Here is a 22,976-nt window from a genome sequence, read left to right as displayed (position 1 = left end):
ATAAAAATCCATTTAAATTACAGGTTGTAATGCAACTGTCAAGGGCTGAGGTGTGTGAAGTGTGGAAGTCAGGCGCAGTACACCGAAGCTAGTCCAACAAAGTTTACTGAGAAACCAATAGGCAAAATACAGTAAACGGCCTCAACAATAAAACAGAGGCGAGCAATACGCAAACTATGCGTAAAGCAAAATAAACAAGAAAACAGAAACAAAAACACGCAGCACTAAGGACAGGCGAAAACAACACACAATCTAACCAATACAAAACAGGGAACTTATAGGACACGTAATCAGAACACAAACAGACACAGGTGTACAAGACAGACCAAAGCAATCACACCACGAAACATTCAACGGTGGCAGCTAGTACTCCGGGGACGGCGAACGCCGAAGCCTGCCCGAACCAGGAGGAGGAGCAGTCTCGGCCGAAACCGTGACAGCAACAAAATAGGAAAAACGCGAAGGCGGATTAATACTTTGTGCAGGATAAGTTCATTAGCGTTACCAGCCTATTGCAGCCCAAATAAATGCTTCACAGAGTTCAAGTAACCGACACATCTCAACATCAACTGTTCAGAGGAGACTGTGTGAATCAGGCCTTCATGGTCAAATTGCTGCAAAGAAACCACTACTAAAGGACACCAATAAGAAGAAAATACTTGCTTGGGCCAAGAAACACGAGCAATGGACATTTGACTGGTGGAAATTTGGCCTTTGGTCTGGAGTCCAAATTGGAGATTTATGGTTCCAACCGCTGTGTCTTTGTGAGACGCAGTGTGGGTGAACGGATTATCTCCGTTCACCCACACTCTATAATATGTATTTCCCACTGTAAAGCATGGAGGAGGAGGTGTTATGGTGTGGGGGTGCTTTGCTGGTGACACTGTCTGTGATTTATTTAGAATTCAAGGCACACTTAACCAGCATGGCTACCACAGTATTCTGCAGCGATACGCCATCACATCTGGATTGGGCTTAGTGGGACTATCATTTGTTTTTCAACAGGACAATAACCCAGCACACCTCCAGGCTGTGTAGGGGCTATTTTACCAAGAAGGAGAGTGATGGAGTGCTGCATCAGATGACCTGGCCTCCACAATCCCCCGACCTCAACCAAATTGAGATGGTTTGGGATGAGTCAGACCGCTGAGTGAAGGAAAAGCAGACAACAAGTGCTCAGCATATGTGGGAACTCCTTCAAGACTGTTGGAAAAGCATTCCAGGTGAAGCTGGTTCAGAGAATGCCAAATGTGTGCAAAGCTGTCATCAAGGCAAAGGGTGGCTATTTGAAGAATCTCAAATATAAAATATATTTTGATTTGTTTAACACATTTTTGGTTACTACATTTATGTGTTATTTAAAAGGTTTGATGTCTTCACTATTATTCTACAATGTAGAAAATAGTAAAACTTAAGAAAAACACTTGAATGAGTAGGTGTTCTAAAACTTTGGACTGGTAGTGTAGATGCCTTGGTTTTAGGTTTGACACATGAAAAATTACAAGTGAGGCTGAAGATACTTCCTTTGGCGTTGTGGACGACGAAGTGGAGCCAACTCAAATGTGAATGTCAGAAATATAATGTATTCAGCAGTAATTGCACGGCTGTTACATTGTCCTGCTGTTTTACTTAATGTAAGTTAAATCAGTTACATTTTTGTGTTACATTTCATTCCCAATTATGTGTATATTTCTAATTCTAAAACCCAAATACTTTAAGATTTAAATAATATATAATGTTTAGTTAGCCAGAATAGATTTTCTAGACTTTTAAAAGTCGATCAGTAGGCTAGCTAGCTTTGATCTTAGCTCGGTACATCCAACCAGACACTTATTCAGGAGTTTGGCTGTTTCGAGGCCAAAGCAGTGTGCCCTCCAACACAGTGTAAGGGAATGCTAATCTTCTCTTTGTTTCTCTTGGTAAAGCTACTTATCTCCCCCTAAGCACAGGTAGCATCGATGAATGGAGCGGTTGTCTGGATGTGCCGAGTGCATGCAAAGCCAGGCACAGCCATTCAAGCTATGCGTGGTGTGGGCCTATTTGGGAAGAATTAGTGACAACATTATAGTTTTTAGGTTTTCCAACCATTTAATCTGGTCTTTCTAGCTAAAACTCCGCATCTGAAAGTGTTTTAGTTTTTTGCTCGCTGTAGCCTTGTTCCCTCTCTCCCTCTATCTCCATCCCTACATCTCCATCCCTCCATCCAAAAGCCCACAGGAGGTGTAGGTGTTTGAAAGTAGCTTGTTTGGAAGGGTTTAGACATTGAAACTCTATCCCCGTCCCATGTGAAGAGGGTTCCAGCAGGGTCTCGGTTCTCTTTCCCTCCACTCCTTTGTGTGTTGTGCCACTGTTTCCAGGAGCTGGGTAGGCGCCTCGCCTTTCAAAGGTGGGAGATTAAGATGTCCCGGGGCAAAAGCCCAGCTGTTCAGCTTAGTTTCTCTTTCTTTTATTTCTTTATGGATTAAAAAAGAGGGAGATTTTGTAGAAAAGTGCAGGACGCTACCTCAAGATTTTTTTCTCACAGAGGTAGAAAAGTCTAAAAACACCTGTTGCTAGGCGGATGCTGTGAAATTCACTCACAAGATTTACTCCATGGGAAACAAGAGAGGTTGGTGAAGAAAAACCAAAGGGCATTAGCGTAAAAACAACAACTGTGTAGACTACATAACATGTCAGTAAACAGAGCTTGATGGATGTCCTAACACACTATTTGCCGTGGCAAAAACGTCCCATCTAATTAGAGCCACACAGTATGCATCAGAAATCAGCTTCTCCAGGGCTATTGACATCCGTCTCCAGCCACAACACAGTGTCACGGTCATAATTATATATTATGCCCTCAGAATAAAACCCAGACATGGACCTAAAGCAATGATTCTTAAATAGAATTTCATGACTCTGTGAACATTGAGAAGCAGGGTGTTTTTAAATTACTGGCAAAGAATGTCCCCGGTAATATTAACATTGAGGTAGCAGTATAATGGAGTTGATGAAACAACACCTCACAGGGTGAATAGGAGATAGATGTGTTTATGCAATGTAGCCAGACAACGGAGCACTGAGGTCAGAACAAGCAAAACAAGGAAGAAGGAAAAGACTTGGAGGAAATGGATTCATAAAAATCATCCTAGACAAGCTTCACATCTTTTGCGGTGCCTGTGTTTATAGTTGATATTTATAAAGACATTTCCCCATCGTAGCGGTGGCGGTGGCGACAGAGACTGTTTAAGGAAAGGCAATGGTGTTTTGAAATAAGAAAATAATCTGTTTCCTTTATCGTGTTTGACCTGCTTCGCCTGGCGGCCCCCGGTTGGCCTGCCTGTTGGTCCTGTCGACTGCAACTCTCTCCCTCGGCCTCCTTTATCACTCTAATGGGGTGCTATCTCTCCAAGCTGCTCTCTCACTCCGGGTCTCTGCGGCCTCCACTCACTGGCCTGCCGACTCTGCATTCTTTCTCCATCCATCCTGACAGACACACAGACGGATTTAACACATAATCAGGCTGGACGAGAGGGTGGCCAGGGGGAGGTCCGGCCCTGACAGGGCTCATCATGGCAGGCCATGGAGACAGACTAGCCCACACCAGTCCATCTCACTGTGGGTCTGGAGAGCTGGAGCACCACCACCACCACCACCACCACCACACTCACCACCACCACACTCACTACCACCACCACACTCACCACCACCACACTCACTACCACCACCACACTCACCACCACCACACTCACTGCCACCACCATACTCACCACCACCACACTCACTACCACCACCACCACCACACTCACCACCACCACCACCACACTCACCACCACCACACTCACTACCACCAACACACTCACCACCACCACCACATTCACCACCACCACACTCACTACCACCACCACACTCACCACCACCACCACTACACTCACCACCACCACCACCACCACCACCATCAACACACTCACCACTACCACCAACACACTCACCACCACCACACTCACTACCACCACCACACTCACCACCACCACCACTACACTCACCACCACCACCACCACCAACACACTCACCACCACCACCACACTCACCACCACCACACTCACTACCACCAACACACTCACCACCACCACCACCACCACCACCACACTCACCACCACCACACTCACTACCACCACCACACTCACCACCACCACCACCACCACACTCCCACCACCACCACCACCAAACTCACCACCACCACCATACTCACCCCCACCTCCACACTCACCACCACCACCACCACCACACACACCACCACCACCACCACCACTACACTCACCACCACCACACTCACCACCACTACCACCACCACCACCACACTCACCACCACCACCACCACCACCACCACCACCACCACTCCACACTAACCCCCTCCACCACCACACTCACCACCACCACACTCACCACCACCACCACACTCACCACCACCACCACCACCATACTCACCACCACCACCACCACCACACTCACCACCACCACCACCACCACAATCACCACACTCACCACCACCACACTCACCACCTACACCACCACATACACTCACCACCTCCACCACCACACTCACCACTACGACCACCACCACCACACTCACCACCACCACCACCACCACACTCACCAGTACCACACTCACTACCACCACCACACTCACCACCACCACCACCACACTCACCACCACCACCACCACACTCACCACCACCACCACACTCACAACCACACTCACCACCACCACCACCACCACACTCATCACAACCACCACCACCACTACACTCACCACCACCACACTCACCACCACCACCACCACACTCACCACCACCACCACCACCACCACCACACTCACCACCACTACCACCACCACAAACACACTCACCACCACCACCACCACCACCACCACCATCACCACACTCACCACCACCACACTCACCACTACCATCACCACCACCACACTCACCACCACCACCACCACCAACACACTCACCACCACCACCACCACCACCACACTCACCACCTCCACCACCACCACCACCACCACACTCATCACCACCACCACCACCACTGCCACACTCACCACCACCACACACCACCACCACACTCACCACCTCCACCACCACACTCACTACCACCACCACCACACTCACCACCACCACACTCACCACCTCCACCACCACACTCACCACCTCCACCACCACACTCACCACCACCACCACCACCACCACACTCACCACCACTACCACCACCACCAACACACTCACCACCACCACCACCACCACACTCACCACCACCACACTCACCACCACCACCACCACATTCACCACCACCACCACCACCATACTCACCACCACCACACTCACCACCACCACCACCACCATCATCACACTCACCACCACCACACTCACCACCTCCACCACCACCTACACTCACCACCTCCACCACCACCACACTCACCACCACCACCACCACACTCACCACCACCACCACCACCACACTCACCACCTCCACCACCACCACCACCACCACACTCACCACCACCACCACCACCACCACTGCCACACTCACCACCACCACCACCACACACCACCACCACACTCACCACCTCCACCACCACACTCACCACCACCACCACACTCACCACCACCACACTCACCACCTACACCACCACACTCACCACCACCACCACCACCACCACACTCACCACCACTACCACCACCACCAACACACTCACCACCACCACTACCACCACCACACTCACCACCACCACCACCACCACCACACTCACCACCACCACCACCACCACCACACTCACCACTACCATCACCACCACACTCACCACCTCCACCACCACACTCACCACCACCACCACCACCACCACACTCACCACCACCACCACACTCACCACCACCACTAGCCTGATTAGATGTGAGGGTTAATAGGGAAGTGGAGAGGGTTGTTTCCCTATTTCACCGACTCTCTAAAAGAGAGGTAAAACCGTTGCTTATCCAGAATGGTAACACGCTAGAAGGCAAAGGGCCCTTAATGAAATGCGATCTGTCATTCTAAGTGGAAGATTAACCGAAGGAAAACCAGCTGAAGTGCCATTGCGTCATGCCGAGACATTAGGAATAATTATAATCTGGTAAGGCCACAGGAAGCGATATGTCAGCCTGGCACAAAATGTCAACGCAGGATGAGAATCTCATCCATCCTCTTTCCTTTTTCCGCCTCTGTGTCCTTTATCCAGATTGCCATTCAGTCGCCAAACAGAGAGAGCGCCTGGATGCAATTCAAGAATGTTAAGAAGTCGGGCTCAGAGGAAAAAGAGGCAAAGCAGTATCTTGAAAAATGTTGAGAATTTCATTTCTTAGTGTGTGTCTGTTGGAGATAACGTCTTCTTGTTTTATCGTCTCGTCACAATGTGGAGAGGGATTGAGACGTCCTCAGTATAGGGAGTCAGTCGGGGCATATTCCTCCCTAACTGTGCTCCTAGCCTCAAAGTGAGGCCTTTCCTGTTCTATCAGTGCAGTGTATAAAAACGCTGACTGCAGACTGTTTTTTTCCCCCATCGCTGAATGAAAGTGTTTGACCACTGTAAGGTAAATTACAGATGCTGTCTGTTGCCCCTCGCTAAGGAGCCTGGTGGAATGTCAGACTTGTATTTTCAACCTCAGCCCTGTTCTCTAAAGACCAGCTAATTTTGCAGTGTAGCGTAAATAAGGCCTGTGTCCCAGCTCCTGCTCCGTGTTTTTTAACTCGCCGTCTGTGTCAACAAGCACAGCCTGTTAACCTAGCCTTTATTTGAGTGGTAGCGTAGGGCGGGTGTCACGAAACATTTTCAAGTAGTCTCTATGTACTTTCCCCCCACGTATGAGTTTGTCTGTCGGATTCGGCGTCAATGTAGGGCTCGCCATGGATTATTGTGAGTCAGGAGATAGACATGGACAGTGTTCTAATGTGTTTCAGTGTCAGTGTAAAACTTCTGTCAGTGAAGTTCTCTAATACTGTACGAGAGGCAGGCCGGGTTTGCCCTGATATTACAGACAAGCACTAGAGACACAGGGTAATTATACAGTGACGTTTTTTTTGTTCCGAAGGAATGTGTTGCTGCAAGGGAAAAATGAGGGGGAAAAACGTATCACCCACTTTTACCTAATGCTTCAACATCTCCGTGCTGGAGTTTATTGGGACTGGCCAAGAGCGTCTGTGCTGCTGGGACAGGAATGCAGGCTCTGGGATGGCTGTGTTTGTGCATGTCACTCAGTGCACTATGAGAGAGCGCTGGAGAGGGAGAGCCAGGGCGAGCCCAGAAAATGGTTACCCATGTCACACAGCTGTTTGATTTGAGGCCCTAATTTGCCGTCTTGTTGCTTCTGTAAACATTTCCTCATGCCAAAGTCGGTCAGACACGTTGATAAACACAGGGGCCCTCAAGACAAAACAGGGAAAATAAACAGTGTTTTTTCATGGAAACGTTAACTTGGAGTACTATTTACTTTTGAAAGCCCTGTGGTTCCAGTGGCTGAGATAGCACTAATCTGGGCCTGGTAACTAGCGACGTGGAGGCTCAGCCTGGGACCCTGGTAGCCAGGCAGGCAGAGTGGCAGTAGCAGTGGGAGAGAGCCCTGGGCTCAGCTGGGCCTCCCCTCCACACTGCTGGCCACCCAGCGGAGCACCACTACCCAAACCTAAAGGTAAACAGACACACTGGCTTATCAGAGTGTTTAAACAGCCATGCGTGGTGGGAGAGGAGAGGAGAAAGCAGCCTTCCAAACAGCACCGTTGGCCAATCTTTAACCTGCTGCAAATTGACTGCTCTGTGTGATCACAGACACGGACTAACATATGTGAATATATACAGTCTTATCAGAGAATGGTATAGTGCAGTATATGTGGGTATCTGTGCAGGTCATTTGTTTGCACTTAAAATCGAATGTTATGGTAGATTGGTAAATTACAATATGTGTGATTAATATGTTTCGGTAGGCAGCACACAACTCCAATCAAAAGGCACCTCTCTCACAGCCTTAAAACCCTGTTTTCAATTACTAGCTACCTCAGCTAAAGAAATATTAGAGCTAAAATCATGTATTTTTCCACCCTCTCTCCGAAAAAGGTCTTGTTTCACGAGGCTGGTGCGGTGAGATAAATAGAGTGACAGGTCTTTCATGTTGCTGAAATGGGGATACTCCGTCCCTCGGTCTCTTCCACGCGCTGTGGCAGTGTTAGAATGAGGAAACCTGGGTTCCTTTATCCTCTCTATTTTAGACCTGTCACAGAAGTACGGCCAAAGATTTTGAACGCTTGAAAAAAGAGTGCAACGGAGATCTGAAATGGGAAACCTGGGCATGAAAACCTTTGCCCATTTCCCCAGCGGCTCATGAAAAATTGAAAGATGTGTTTTTTTTTATAATATGCTAGTTTGTATGCAGAGCTATTTACAGGCGTATAGATTCCTTGCAGATTGGAACAGAAATCATGTGGCCTAGAAGGCTTAGCATAGGATTTTACACAATCAGTGGGTCACCGTGGATTCCCAGACTTGAAGTGTTGAGACTAAAAAAGCCAAACCCAGAACAGACATTTCCCTATTCACTAATGCTCAAAAGTGAATTTGGATAATCTGATTCACAAAGCCCTCTCTATGAATCGTTTTATTTATTATACTGGAATTGTTTCTTTGCAACAAACATTTGTTTTTATTATCGCTGGATTTTGTCTGGAAATATACCCTTTTTTGTACCCTCACAATTTTGTTTTTGGCCCGTTGCATGATAATTCAAGATGCTGATGTGGATAGATTGAATCAGTGATTTAATTAATGAATTGTCATTGGGACATGTCAAAGGACCCACACAAACAACCATGTGACCGATAGAGAATAATTCATACACTGTCTCCTATCCCTGGCAGACAAGCATATTCATCTCACCTCTTTCTTTTGAAGGTGAAGCCTTAAAATAATCCATTTAGTGTTTCTACAACCTTGTCTGTGTTATTTGGTAGCACTGTAGGACAACACTCCCTCTCAGACTGGGCTTTGATTAACAAAACCCTTATTTATTTCAAGTTTCAAGATTTTTTATGTCAGGTGCACAAGGACAGTAAAATGCCTTTCTTGCAAGCTCTAAACCCAACAATGCAGTAATCAATATCAATGAAGCACTAAAAATAACATAAGGTAGAACAAAAACACACGAGAAATGAAAATAATGAATAAGAAGAACACGATAAAGTAAGGAGCTATATACAGGATCGGTTCCAATACCGTGTTTACAATGTGCAGGGATACTGGCGTGATGGAGGTAGTTATATATATAGGGGTAAGGTGACTGAGCATCAGGATATATAATAAACAGAGTAGCAGCAGCGTAAATGATTATTGTATGTGAGTGTGTGTGTGTAGAGTCAGTATAAATGTGTGTGTATGTTATGTGTGTGTTTGAGTGTCAGTGTGTGTGTGTGTGAGTGTGTCATTTTTTTTTATATACAAGGGTAAACTCAGATAGTCCATGTAGCCATTCTGTTAGCTATTTAGTCTTATGGCTTGGAGATAGAAGCTGTTCAGGAGCCTGTTGGTGTCAGACTTGATGCACCGGTACCGCGTGCTGTGCGGAAGCAGAGAGAAGAGTCTATGGCTTGGGTGGCTGGAGTCTTTAACGATTTTCCGTGCCTTCCTTTCACACTGCGTGGTATAATAATCCTGGATGGCAGAGAGCTCGGCCCCAGTGATGTACTGGGCTTTCTGCACCACTCTCTGTAGCACCATGCGATCGAGGGCGGTGCTTTTGCCGTACCAAGCAGTTATGCAAGTCAAGATGCTCTCAATGGTGCAGCTGTAGAACTTCTTGAGGATTTCAGGGCCCATGCCAAACCTTTTCAACCTCCTGAAGGGGAAGAAGCGATGTCGCCCCTTCTTCACAACTGTGTGTGTGTGAGTGGACCACTAGTGATTTGGACACCAAGGAACTTGAAGCGCTCTTTACTGACTAAAGGATAAAAAAATTACCAAATATAGCCTGATTTTTCCTCTGGTTAGTAGGCAGTGTTTTTTCCCCATGCAGTGCAGGCTTTGCCATGGTGATATTTGTGATGTCTTTTTAAGTAGGGTTTGTTAAGCTTGTTGATGAAGCCGGAGGGGTAGGTTGATCCAAACACCAGCTGTTCTGTGATGTGAGCACAAGAGTAATGCTCTGTTCCATCATGCCCTTTCTCTTTCATGGGAATTCAAGCCTTTTTCTCTCTCTCTCTCCCCCTCCCTCCTTTCCCGTCTTCTCCTGGTTATAGCATGCGGCCGTGGGTTCTACAAGTCCTCGTCCCAGGACTTGCAGTGTTCGCGCTGCCCAGCACACAGCTACAACGACCGGGAGGGCTCGTGGCGCTGCGACTGTGAAGATGGCTACTACCGGGCGCTCTCGGACCCACCCTCTGTAGCCTGCACAAGTAAGTACTGGTGTGTTGCTATGTAAATAAAGGAAGGACCTGTAGTAGAGTCTGCATTTATGCACCCATTAACACATCCTCGCACACGCACAAACACTCACGCACCCCTTACAGATCCCTACTGCCAACACAGAGAATGTTCAATCTGGAGAATTCTGGTGAAAACCCACTCCAGAGCCCATACCAGAGCCCTGCTTTTTCTTCCCAATATGTCTTTAGAATGACGTTCATGGGCCTGGGCCTGGGTGTGTGTCCCCCCCTTTTGCTGGTAGCTAATGGTCAGAGGAGCAATTTGCCATTTCCCGTCTAAAAGATTGCAATTACAGTCAGCAGCCCTGGCAGCACCCTGTGTCTCCATTTGTCCTGGCCAATGTAGCAATTATGTGACAAGCATTGATGACTTGTTTACACAGGCCAGGGGATTCATTTTACAGGGCGGGGCTCATCCGCTCCTGTTGCTCCCAAACAGGTTGATTCAGGAGAGCCAAGGGGTGTTTTTACAAACTACCCCCCTCAAAGCAATGACGGGCTACACAGAGATTGAGGGAGAGAGGGAGAAGAGGGGGACAGATAGAGAAAGAGAGGTAGATGTAGAGGGAGAGGAAGAGGGAGAGAGAGAGATAGAGAACTGGGAGAGATATGGGGACAATGAAATTAGTCTTAATTTAAAGGAACAGTAGCGTGGGCAGGGTAGGACAAGGACTGGGCTAATAAGGTGAGGTGGAAAAGTGGACTTCTTCTGTAAATCTGACAGATTGATTTATCATTAGCTTGTTATCCCAGCGTCTCTCTCTCTCTTCTCTCTCTCTCTTCTTTCTCTCTCTCTTTCTTTCTCTCTCTCTCTCTCTCTCTCTCTCTCTCTCTCTCTCTCTCTCTCTCTCTCTCTCTCTCTCTCTCTCTCTCTCTCTCTCTCTCTCTCTCTCTCTCTCTCTCTCTCTCTCTCTCTCTCTCTCTCTCTCTCTCTCTCTCTCTCTCTCTCTCTCTCTCTCTCTCTCTCTCTCTCTCTCTCTCTGTTGAGCTCTTCCCGTGTTTGTTCTGACCAGTCTTAATACAGTCCTTGACTTGAAACAAGGACAGGACACACTGAATGCAGTTTGACCTAATTGTTGCCTACTACCTACCCCTTCCCACCAATCAAAAACAGGTAGAAAAAAAATCCCACATTTCCACGGTAACCACTCTCCACCAGGGCCGTCCTGTGGTTTTTATGTCTGAAGATGAAAATACTAAATTTACTGCTCCTCAATTCCCTCTTATGTTGACCAAGGGCAGAACAACATAACACGTTTGGTTTGTTATTTTTCGTTGCCATCTACCTGTTCTGCTGTGAATAATCACTTTGGAGGAAACAGGAGGGGGAGTTCTCTATTTCACAGATTCCACTATGTATCTACTTAATCTAGGTTTATACAACATCGAAAAATATGAATTGTATTCAAAATGACCAATATTAAGTAAAGTTTAATTGTTCCCATTCAACCATTAGAGTATGTTAACAATGCTTTTATACCTGCATATGTCAATTATTGCTGGATGAAGTTATTGTGACCACATCAATGTTCATGGACATTTTTTTTGTGGGGTCTGGTCTGGTCTGGGGTAGAATTCAATAGTAATTTAAAGTGAATTTACATTGCTTGAGCAAATAGCTTGATTGACAGATTTTTAAATGGGCGCTTGTAAACCTCTCAGATCTTAGGCTCTGCACAAACAGATAGACAGATATCTGCAGCAGATGGATTAGATATGTCTTTAAGAGGCTAAGTTTGGACGAAGGGGAAGACAAAGATGCAACATGTTGGGAGAGGTAATTCATTGCAAGAGGCAAAAAGCCACACAGAACAAAAATTAGGACACTAGTCAAACAATATATTTTGCATTATAAATGTTGTAAATATTGCATGTTGGTAGAGAAGGGAAAAAAACATTGTATGATATTATTTTTACAATATTTGCTCACTCCATTCTTATGCAAAGCCAAGAGATAATGAGAACTGTATGGGGATGACACTGCAGGAAGGCTGGGAGCATTTATCCAAACAGAAACTGGGGCAAAGACTTGAAGCTGTTGACAGGTTGGGGAGTGGGCATCAATCGTGTGACAGCTGTGAGCAGTGCTAGCAGCGTCTGAAAAGGGCAGTTGTGAGCAGCCATCTCCCCCGTCCTCCCCTCCAGCCCCTCTCCCCCATCTCCCTCCGTCCACCCCTCCAGCCCCTCTCCCCCATCTCCCCCCGCCCTCCCCTCCAGCCCTTCTCCCCCATCCTCCCCTCCAGCCCTTCTCCCCCATCACCCCCTTCCTCCCCTCCAGCCCCTCTCCCCCATCTCCCCCTTCCTCCCCTCCAGCCCCTCTCCCCCATCTCCCCCTTCCTCCCCTCCAGCCCCTCTCCCCCCATCTCCCCCTTCCTCCCCTCCAGCCCCTCTCGCCCCCCTTGTCCTACTCAAATTTGCCACCACAACAAGTTGATATCTCACAGAGAGGGAGCGGGAAAGAGAGTGAGAGAAACAGAAAGAAACAGAGAGAGAGAGAGAGAGAGAGAGAGAGAGAGAGAGAGAGAGAGAGAGAGAGAGAGAGAGAGAGAGAGAGAGAGAGAGAGAGAGAGAGAGAGAGAGAGAGAGAGAGAGAGAGCGAGAGAGAGAGAGAGAGAGAGAGAGAGAGAGAGAGAGAGAGAGAGAGAGAGAGAGAGAGAGAGAGAGAGAGAGAGAGAGAGTCCGTCCTGATTCCTGCCTGTAGTTGCTAGGGGATGGTCGGGGGCCAGTGAAATGTAAGAGCCCCTCTCCTCCTATCACAGCCTCCCTCTCTTCCGCATGGCTTCACTCAGCCAAGTTGTAATCACCCAGGTCAAAGGTCATGACACATGTTTGTAGATTAAGGATTAGTGCTTGGCTGATTTGAATACCAGCCATCCCTTTCTCCCTCTATCCATCCAATTAGTGAGCAGCCCCCTAATACAGATGGAGGATCTTCATTTGAGCCATTTTGCTACATTAGGAAAATAATCCTGCAGCAACAGGAAATGTTAATAATTATGTTGATTATACTTTTTGTAGGGGTTGATACATTTTATATAAGGGAAAATCAAGTCTGAAATTTCTAAGTGGAAATTACAAACTTCAGAAGCCTTTTTAAACCTCAAACACACTCCAAGTTTTACATTTCCTGCATTTCAGGAAAGTTTTGCTGCAACAGGGGGATCAAATTAAGTTGGTATATCTGTAGGGCAGTGGAGGGCTGAGACAGCCTAGAGCACCTCTCTCTCCCAGCTCTGCTTTCTCTCACAGCAGATAAGCACAGGATTCTTTTCTCCTAAGCTCTCTGACTAACTCAATTCTAAACAGACCAGCGACAGGCTAAGGAAGATGAACTAATTATCAACTAACTGCTATTAACCAAAATAGTCAGCCATCCTGATTTATGCAATATAATTCCGTTGAGAAACGTCCATTAGATTCTATTGACTCATTGGGGGAGTGAGAATGTGCTGTCAGAGGCGGTTATTCATCAGCAATATCACACAGGTTCACCCAGTGTCTGGAGAATCAGCTGTATTACGCTATGAGAAGGAGGTGCAGGACACACATGCACGTACGTACACACACACATTATGCACACACAGGCACACACGCACACAACACAATGCCACGTTGGAAGGAAGAAGCTAGTATGTGACTGAGACATCTCAGACTGTGAGGGCTATGGAAGGCTAATCCGTGAAATGAAACTTCACTGAGAGGAGGGGGTGAGAGGGGGAAACATAAAGAGATAAGACAGAGAGAGCAGAGGAAAGAGAGACGGAAAAAGAGAGAGCGAGACAGAGAGGCGAGATCGGCAAGCCCTTGAGCTACCAGGATCAGCAGACAGACGGCGGAGGCTCAGGATGTGTCGCGCCTCCGAGCTGCAGGTAAGGCGGGGGGAGGACAGTGTCACTTCACCCCACAGAGGCAGGGAGAGGACTGTATCAAGGCAGGGAACCAAGCCAACCCAGGGAACAGGAAGCACTATGTCTAGCCTAGGACAGAGAGGGGAAGCTTGCATTGTATTGCATGTCCGCAAAAACAAGACCAAGACCAAAACACAGGCTACTCAAATTCTATTTCAATATCCTCCTCCAGCTGTTATCTCTGAAATCACTGCCCTGGTCTTTGTCACTTGAGACCCAATGAGAGTGGCTGAGTAAAACTAGCTATTATCTGTTGGTAACCGTGACCATGGTAATGCAGTACAAACAGACCCATGAGATGTGTGTGTGTGTGTGTGTGTGTGTGTGTGTGTGTCTGTGTGTGTGTGTGTGTCTGTGTGTGTGTGTGTGTGTGAGGGTCTCTCTCACTCTTTGTCCCTGAAGATGATGAAGGATGCAGGTCGAGTGTCGGCGACAGTGCTGAAGTCGTGCCTTGGCGCTAGCTAGAGTCATGCCACCACTCCTCTTCACCTGCCACAGGTGTCTCTTTCATCTCCAGAGCGCCGAGTCTCACTGGCACCGCTCATCTTCTCCCTCTGTATCCATGGAGATGGATACCTTTGTTCTGGCTGACTCATTCTTCCTAATGGGAGGAATGAGGAAAATAACCAAATGTGCAGTATGTTTGACTCAGACGATTGTAGTTTTCGCTCTATGCATATGTATTACCTATTTGTAAATAATTCTGTCTAATTAAATGGGGTGAGAAGCTCCTTTCGAAGGAACAATTTGGATGAAAATGGAGTCGTTTAGTATTTCAGTGAGAAAATTAAAGATGCTTTTAAAAATGCACATGAACAAAGATTACAAATCATAATCTACAGATGTAGGATCTTAATTGTATCACTCTTTTGTTGATGAGAATTTTCATACACAGCAGGAAATGCAAACTTTTAGTGTATTTAAAAAGGCTTCTAAAGTTTCTAATTTCCACTTTCAAATGTCAGACTTTATTTGCCCTAACGAAAAATGTGTCAACCCCTACAAAAAAGTCAATTAATTATAATACACATAATAATTCACATTTCCTTTTGCTGCAGGATTATTTTCCAGCTGTATCAAACTGGCTAAAATGAAGAATGGTGCATCTGTATGGTGCATTAAGGGGGATATAAAACTAGCACTCAATTTTAAGGGCCATAAAAACAAGGGCTGGAATTTGAATGATAAAAGTAGCAATTTGTAAATCAATGCTTTTATGAGAGGAATGTAATTATTTGCCATTACACCACCTGTTCAGAGGGCAATGGTTTGTGTAGTGCAGTTTGGATACTTTATGGAACTGGTGGTTATTCTATATGCAGGTATAGGCTATTGTGGGATTTAATCTCACTTGCAAATTCTGGGGTGAGTCAGACTTGTCTGTCAGCCTCTTTTTCTTAAACGTAAACGTTAAGTGTCTTGTCTCTGCAATTAATTGGAAAGGAAACCCTTTGTCTCACCCTGGGATAATTGTATTTTGGGTAGGACTGAGGGAGAGCTAATAATGCCCCTTTCTGCCTCCCTCTGATCCTCTGTTCAGGATTAATAATTATACAATGTAATGACATCTCAATCATTTCAAAATGGGATATTCCTACAAATCTTACATTTACATTTTTGATATAGGCTTATTCCATGTCTTTATTTTTGTATATATGTTTTTTTAACCCCCCCCCCTTTTCTCCCTAATTTTGATCTTGTCTCATCGCTGCAACTCCCCAACTGGCTCGGGAGGCGAAGGTTGAGTCATGCGTCCTCCGAAACATGACCCCCTTTTTTTTTCTAAGGGGGTAGATCAGCTTAATATTGCAGATAGATTGTAACTTCCATCAATGTAATTGTCTGCATCACTTCCAATCCCCCATGTTTATATATATATATATATATATATATATATATATATATATATATATATATATATACACATACACACACATATATATATATATATATATATATATATATACATACACATACATATATACACATATACTCACATACATACACACATACATACATACACACATACATACATACATACATACATACATACATACATACATACATACATACATACATACATACATACATACATACATACATACATATACATATCCTTTAAAAATATATATATTCCCCTTTATTACTTTCCAACCCCACCACCCTTTCCCTACTTGGAGTAAACTAGTGAACAACAATGCTTAGGCCTCTACTTCCAGCGTATACTTACTATCTACATTTTATGGACACAGTCAATTTTACAATAATTATATTTTGTTTGTTTTTTCTCCTGAACTTCTTCTACTCTCAAACTCTCCGATCATTTTCATTATGTCCATCCGGTTTGCTTCTATATGCCATATCTTTCTAACTGTGCTCTTTCACAAAAGCTCTCAACCTACAACCTATATACTTATTATGGACACAGTATGCTTTCATTATTAGTTATCTTGTTATAGTCCCATCCTTCAACTCCATTCAACAACACCCATCTATCTCTTAACACCATCCATATAGGATTTCTATTTGCCATATATTTTTCAACTGTACTGTGATGTTTTACAAAGGTTCTGAACCTTTCTATTCTCATTGTTTCTACAGATTGTTAAAAGTATTATTATATTATTGATCGATTGACTATGACTTTTCAGATCACCCAGTAATGCTATCTGCAGGTAAATATTGCAATCCTTTAGTCATTCCTGGACCTGTGTCCAAAAACAAGCTACAAATGGACAGTAACAAAACAAATTATCTAATGATTCTGTCTCTTCGCAGCAAAATCTGCAGAGCTGGGAAGATTGTATCCCCCATATAAATAACATTCTATTGGTATCAATAATTTAAATTGAAAGATTCTAAGTTTTGAATCCGGTGTCGTTTTGCATATCAGTTCATAAACACTATGCCATGGGATCGGTACGTCAAAAATCTCTTCCCAACTATTTTACAATCTATATGGGACGGCTGTCAATCCTTTGGTCCTTAAATGAAACTGGTATACTTTTTTATTTATCACAGTTTTCCTTAACCAATTATGTTCTTTAATGCAAGGCCGACAGACAAGTTCCTTACTTTCTCCCCCTTCCACTTTCCTCTTCCATTTTTGCGGTAAGGCTGCAATTATTTGGTTGTAATTTTGGTAGAGCAGACATTTCCATATGTTTTTGTTAGCTGCATGTGCGACATAACTACACCAGTCCTACCGATGCTATCATTTACGAAGATTATACCTTTTTTTAAACATTTTGTCAAAAAAAAGAGGTTTGAGTTTAACCACAAAATTTGTTGCATTATTTGTTCTGTCGTTTCTGGAGGATTCAATTGAAATTGCAACCAACTTTCTATGGCTTGTTTTAGAAATAGTGATATTTGGGAGATGATTTCCTTTTCAAATAACTGAAAGTGAGAGGTTGTAATCTGAAAAAAGGGAAAAAGGCCATTCTTGAACATTGGGTGAGACAATCTTACTAATTTTCTGGAGAACCAGTTCGGATTTAAGTATAACTTTTGTATGACTGAAGCTTTTAGTGATAGGTCTAATGCTTTAATATTTAATAATTTCTGTCCTCCGAATTCATATTCATTATATAAATATGCCCTTTTAATTTTGTCTGGCTTGCCGTTCCAAATAAAATTGAATATTTTTTTCTCATATAATTTATAAAACTGTTCGCTAGGCGTAGGCAAGACCATAAGCAAATAGGTAAACTGGGATAATACTAAAGAGTTAATCAGGGTGATTTTTTCCACAAATTGACAGGTATTTTCCTTTCCATGGTAGTAAGATCTTATCTATTTTTGCTAACTTTCTATTAAAATTTATTGAAGTGAGATCATTTATTTCCTTTGGGATATGTATTCCGAGTATATCCACATCACCATCAGACCATTTTATTGGTAAACTACATGGTAATGTAAAAATTGTATTTTTTAGTGATCCAATACGTAATATAGTACATTTGTCATAATTTGGTTGTAATCCAGAGAGGTTAGAAAATGTATCTAGATCCTCTATGAGGCTGTGGAGGGATTCTAGTTGTGGATTTAAAAGAAAACGTACAATGACACCTTTGTTTTTAAGCCCTGGATATCTAGTCCCCTGATATTATTGTTGGATCTGATTTTAATAGCTAACAAACCGCGCTTCTTATCACCCGCCCACTTAACCCGGAAGCCAGCCGCACTAATGTGTCAGAGGAAACACCGTTCAACTGACGACGAGGTCAGCCTGCAGGCGCCAGTCCCGCAACAAGGAGTCGCTAGAGCGTGATGAGCCAAGTAAAGCCCCCCTGGCCAAACCCTCCCCTAACCTGGACGACGCTGGGCCAATTGTGTGCTGCTCTATGGGACTCCCGATCACGGCCGTTTGTGACACAGCCTGGGATCGAACCCGGATCTGTAGTGACACCTCTAGCACTGCGTTACAGTGCCTTAGACCGCTGCGCCACTCGGGAGGCCTATTTCATGTTTTAATGTAAACATTGATTCGTGAATTGTGGATGCATGAAGAGAACGGGTCTCCAAAAAGGGCCTACCTTGACCTGGCATGAACCACTCACACCTTTAAATAGGTACATTCTCTATAACAGTGATAATCACACACAAAAGGCAGTACTATTGCACACTTGACATTACAATGACGAATACTTAAGACATTAATGAAAACAAAGACACTCATTTGCATAAACATTACCGTTCCTGATAAACAATGAAAATACCCCTTAAACGGGAGAAAATAAATGTCGTTGGGTGAGCAACCTGTGGCTATCGATTAACATTCATATTTAGCATACACAGCATCATATCAGAGTGGTAGTAATGCAGTCATTTTGCGTTATAATGGTCCTCATGGGTTCTTTCCATTTCACCACCTCCTCTACATTGACCTTACTTGTATTTAACTTCCTCTGCCTACCTGCAATAGTTATTCTTTTTAGATCTGAGTTCTGTTACAATTGTGTGTCAGGTTTAGAGCTGGCATGTCCTGTGGCAGTCAGTCTGAGGAAACAGAACAGAACAGTGAACAACAGATCCTGTCAGTACACACATACGGTTGGCTGTGACTTTCCTTCCCTGGCACTCTGTTATTTAACTCTCCTTCATTACTTCCTCTCCCTCCTCTCATTTTACATTTACATTTTAGTCATTTAGCAGACGCTCTTATCCAGAGCGACTTACAGTTAGTGAGTGCATACATTTTCATACTGCTCCTCCTCTCCCTCCTCTCCTTGTCTTCCCTCCTGTCCTGACAGGACCTCCCTCAGCGCCACAGAACCTGGTCTACAACATTAACCAGACCACCGTCAGCCTGGAGTGGAGCCCGCCGGCCGACATGGGCGGTCGTAACGATGTCACCTACAGGATTATGTGCCGGCGCTGCAGCTGGGAGCCGGAGGAGTGCGTGCCGTGCGGGGGGAACGTGGGCTACTCCCCCCAGCAGGCGGGATTAGTGGACACCTATGTAAACGTGGTGGACCTACTGGCCCATGCCAACTACACCTTCGAGGTGGAGGCCGTCAATGGGGTCTCTGACCTCAGCCGCACCCAGAGGCTGTTTGCCGCAGTCAGCGTCGCCACCAGTCAAGCAGGTAGGCTCATAGAGATACAATATAATGTTCCGTTTAATTCTGTGGTTTGGCTAGAACAAAGCCCTGCGTCATCACTGAGAAGGTAGAGCTGCTGGGGTGTTATTTTACCTGCACTTCAATATTCCTCTGCTGTGGGCTGGTGTGGGCTGGAATTGCTTTTATGATTGAGTTACAAAGAAATACAAATGTTCATATGCAGCATTTTTGAGTCTCCTAGATGTTCAGGATAAGCGAGGCAGATATGGCCCTTTTAGGATACAGAATTATGTTAAAAGTTTGCTCTTTGGTCTCAGCACATTCTGACAAAACTATATGGGTATTTTGCAATGAGGTTGGCAGTGCAGTTCAATTGAGAACATGCACCTTAAGTACCTTAAGCATTCCACATTGGCTTTAATGATTATAGGCTGATATTATCCACAACATTTCTAGTTTGCATATTACCCAGATTAATTTAATGTGTGCGTCGGAGCTATGGTGGCAAAAATTATTAACGTAGCAAGGCTTGCTGCCAGTTGGACCATAGGAAACAGTGTGTGTCCCTAACACCCCTGGGAACCTACCATAATTAAAATGCTGTATTTCTTTGGTGACACACTCCAACTCAAGGCAGCACTAGACCTTTTTTAAATTAATTATTTATATGTATCCACCAAACAAGATTTCTTTTTCATGCTCAAGCATCCATGAAATACAGTTGGCGTAAAAAGGGCAAACTTACTAGGGTCATTAAAAGAGGATTGCACAGCCATTGTGGCTCGTAAAGAGGGCATGGGGAACATTATCATCATAACCATGTTGCTAACCAGTATCTACAGATGTAGGATCTTAATTTGAGCCAGTTTGCTACAACAGGAAAATAACCCTACAGCAACAGGAAATGTGAAATATTATGTGGATTATAATTAATGGACATTTCTGTAGGGGTAGGTACATTTTCCGTTAGGGAAAATCAAGTCTGAAATGTTAAAGTGGAAATTACAAACTTCAGATCAAATTAAGATCCTACATCTGTACGAGCATTCTGGGACTTGTGGTGCACTCTAAGCCTCTTGTGGTATACGTTTCAATTTTACTTTGAACCACCTTTCAGATTACTGGCTAACTGAAATGAGGATTGGGATGTTGTCTTTTTGAGTTTAGCTTCACCCATACCCAACCGTATACATGAATGCAGAAGAGCTGCAAGTCTTTGAATTCTTTGCTGAAAGAATTGGGTCAATCCTGCACATTCAGCCATGTCCTGCGGTGCTATGATACTCTCCTGGTAAGATGAAGCTGCATACAGTATTCCGAAATGTTTCATTGCACTCATCTAGAATACTGTACCACATTATGTTTTGCATGTATTGAGAAATGAAAAGAGCAAATAAACAAAGTAGAGGAACTAATATGGCGACAACCTCCATTCCTAGATTGCCAAAAGGTTACAGAGAGAGAAAGAGATGGGAGGAACAGGATGGATAATTGCTGCCAGGCAGCAGAATGAATTTGGGATAAACTGTAGAGAATGATGTATGTTCTGTGACACAGTTGATGACAGAGACGCACGCTGGATGGTGCTGGTGGTTGCCTTGCCAAGGATACATGGACACTGCAAGGAGGGAGACCTGCAGGAAAACACAGGGAAAACAATTAACACATGGCTCTCTCAGAGCCTCTTATAATTACATGTTGACAACAGACTATTACTCTGCTAACCCTGGGGAATATTTAGCCATCATAAATGGAGGGAAATAAAGGGAGGCATTTTGATGAGGAAGGAATTATGTTTACGTCTTAAAGCTAGCTTTAGGCTACTATTTGAAGCTATGTAGGCTACCATTTGAAGCAAACCTAGTTTGAGATGCACTCTACTATTTATTGTAATTAGATGTGTTGATATATGTTTTATGAACCTATAGCCTAGATACATTATGACTGATTTCAACATTATGGATGTAAGAGACTGTTTGGCTTCAGTTTGATGATGAGCAAACACATATTGTTAATGAGATCCTCATGTGAGAGAGCAGGAAGAATCAGAGTGTTGTTGTGCACGTAGAAGGCCAGACATTAACCCCGTCCTGCGCAGCTCTTAGCACTGGCCCCTCACTGTGTCCGGCTGCTGTTCCCAGAGCCGTTAGGGAACGCTCCAGTGCTTTGTAATTGGAACATCGGCGCTTCCTAAAACAATGGCCCCTTTCCGAGCAAGCATGCATGGCCACATCGTTAAAGAATGACTGCATTATTAAACCCTTTACGGCTCATCATCCAGAATTGATTAACCTTTCCTGGGGATGGAGGTAGAGAGAAAGAGAGAGAGAGAGAGAGAGAGAGAGAGCGAGAGAGAGAGAGAGAGAGAGAGAGAGAGAGAGAGAGAGAGAGAGAGAGAGAGAGAGAGAGAGAGAGAGAGAGAGAGAGAGAGAGAGAGAGAGAGAGAGAGAGAGAGAGAGAGAGAGAGAGAGAGAGAGAGAGAGAGAGAGAGAGAGAGAGAGAGAGAGCTGTGGTTCAGAAAAGGCCTTAAAGAGAGGAGGGATAGGAGAGACCCTCTAGCGGGTGGTGCCTCTCTCTTCTCCTGCATGATAATCAGCCTGTGCAGAGGAGAGGAGAGGGAGCTGGAGGAGAGGACCAGAGGGACTGACTGGGAGAAGGGATGCTGCACAGTGCTGCTCGAATACAGATGGTGATACATCTGATGAGGAATTCACACCTCCCCTAATTATACCAAAGGAAGTGTGTGGAGTGAGGCTGTGATGAGGCAGGCTGCAGCTGTGGAGCTGAGGAACTGTACAAGGTGCTGAGTGCTTATTGTTCCAAGTAAAATCTAATGACCTCTCAGCTCAGTGTTTAAATAGCTACTGTTGGAGATGCAGTGCAAGTTCATCATCTTGATTTCTCTCTGACTCCCCCTTCGCGTCCTCACCATGTCCTCCTCCACAGGTGAATGAATAGGAATTTGTCATCACATCTTGATGATGTGGAGTTTTTCCGGAGGACTTTTCGTGGAAAGTTA

The 22,976-nt window shown here is 44.8% G+C and overlaps 1 protein-coding gene across 3 annotated transcripts in view; it reads left to right on the top strand.

Annotated features, from left to right (window-relative positions):
• Positions 1-22,976, top strand: part of LOC121552962 (ephrin type-A receptor 7-like) — an 89,191-nt gene that overhangs the window by 13,751 nt on the left and 52,464 nt on the right. For all 3 annotated transcript variants that reach the window (XM_045211409.1, XM_045211407.1, XM_045211408.1), the window contains exons 4-5: positions 10,297-10,452; positions 19,646-19,981. In XM_045211409.1, the coding sequence (XP_045067344.1) occupies positions 10,297-10,452; positions 19,646-19,981 (492 nt within the window). The remainder of the gene's footprint in view (positions 1-10,296; positions 10,453-19,645; positions 19,982-22,976) is intronic.

The sequence above is a fragment of the Coregonus clupeaformis genome, chromosome 36 (genome assembly GCF_020615455.1).
Source record: "Coregonus clupeaformis isolate EN_2021a chromosome 36, ASM2061545v1, whole genome shotgun sequence".
In the NCBI taxonomy this organism is placed as follows: domain Eukaryota; kingdom Metazoa; phylum Chordata; class Actinopteri; order Salmoniformes; family Salmonidae; genus Coregonus; species Coregonus clupeaformis.
This window is presented reverse-complemented; position numbering and strand designations above follow the sequence as displayed.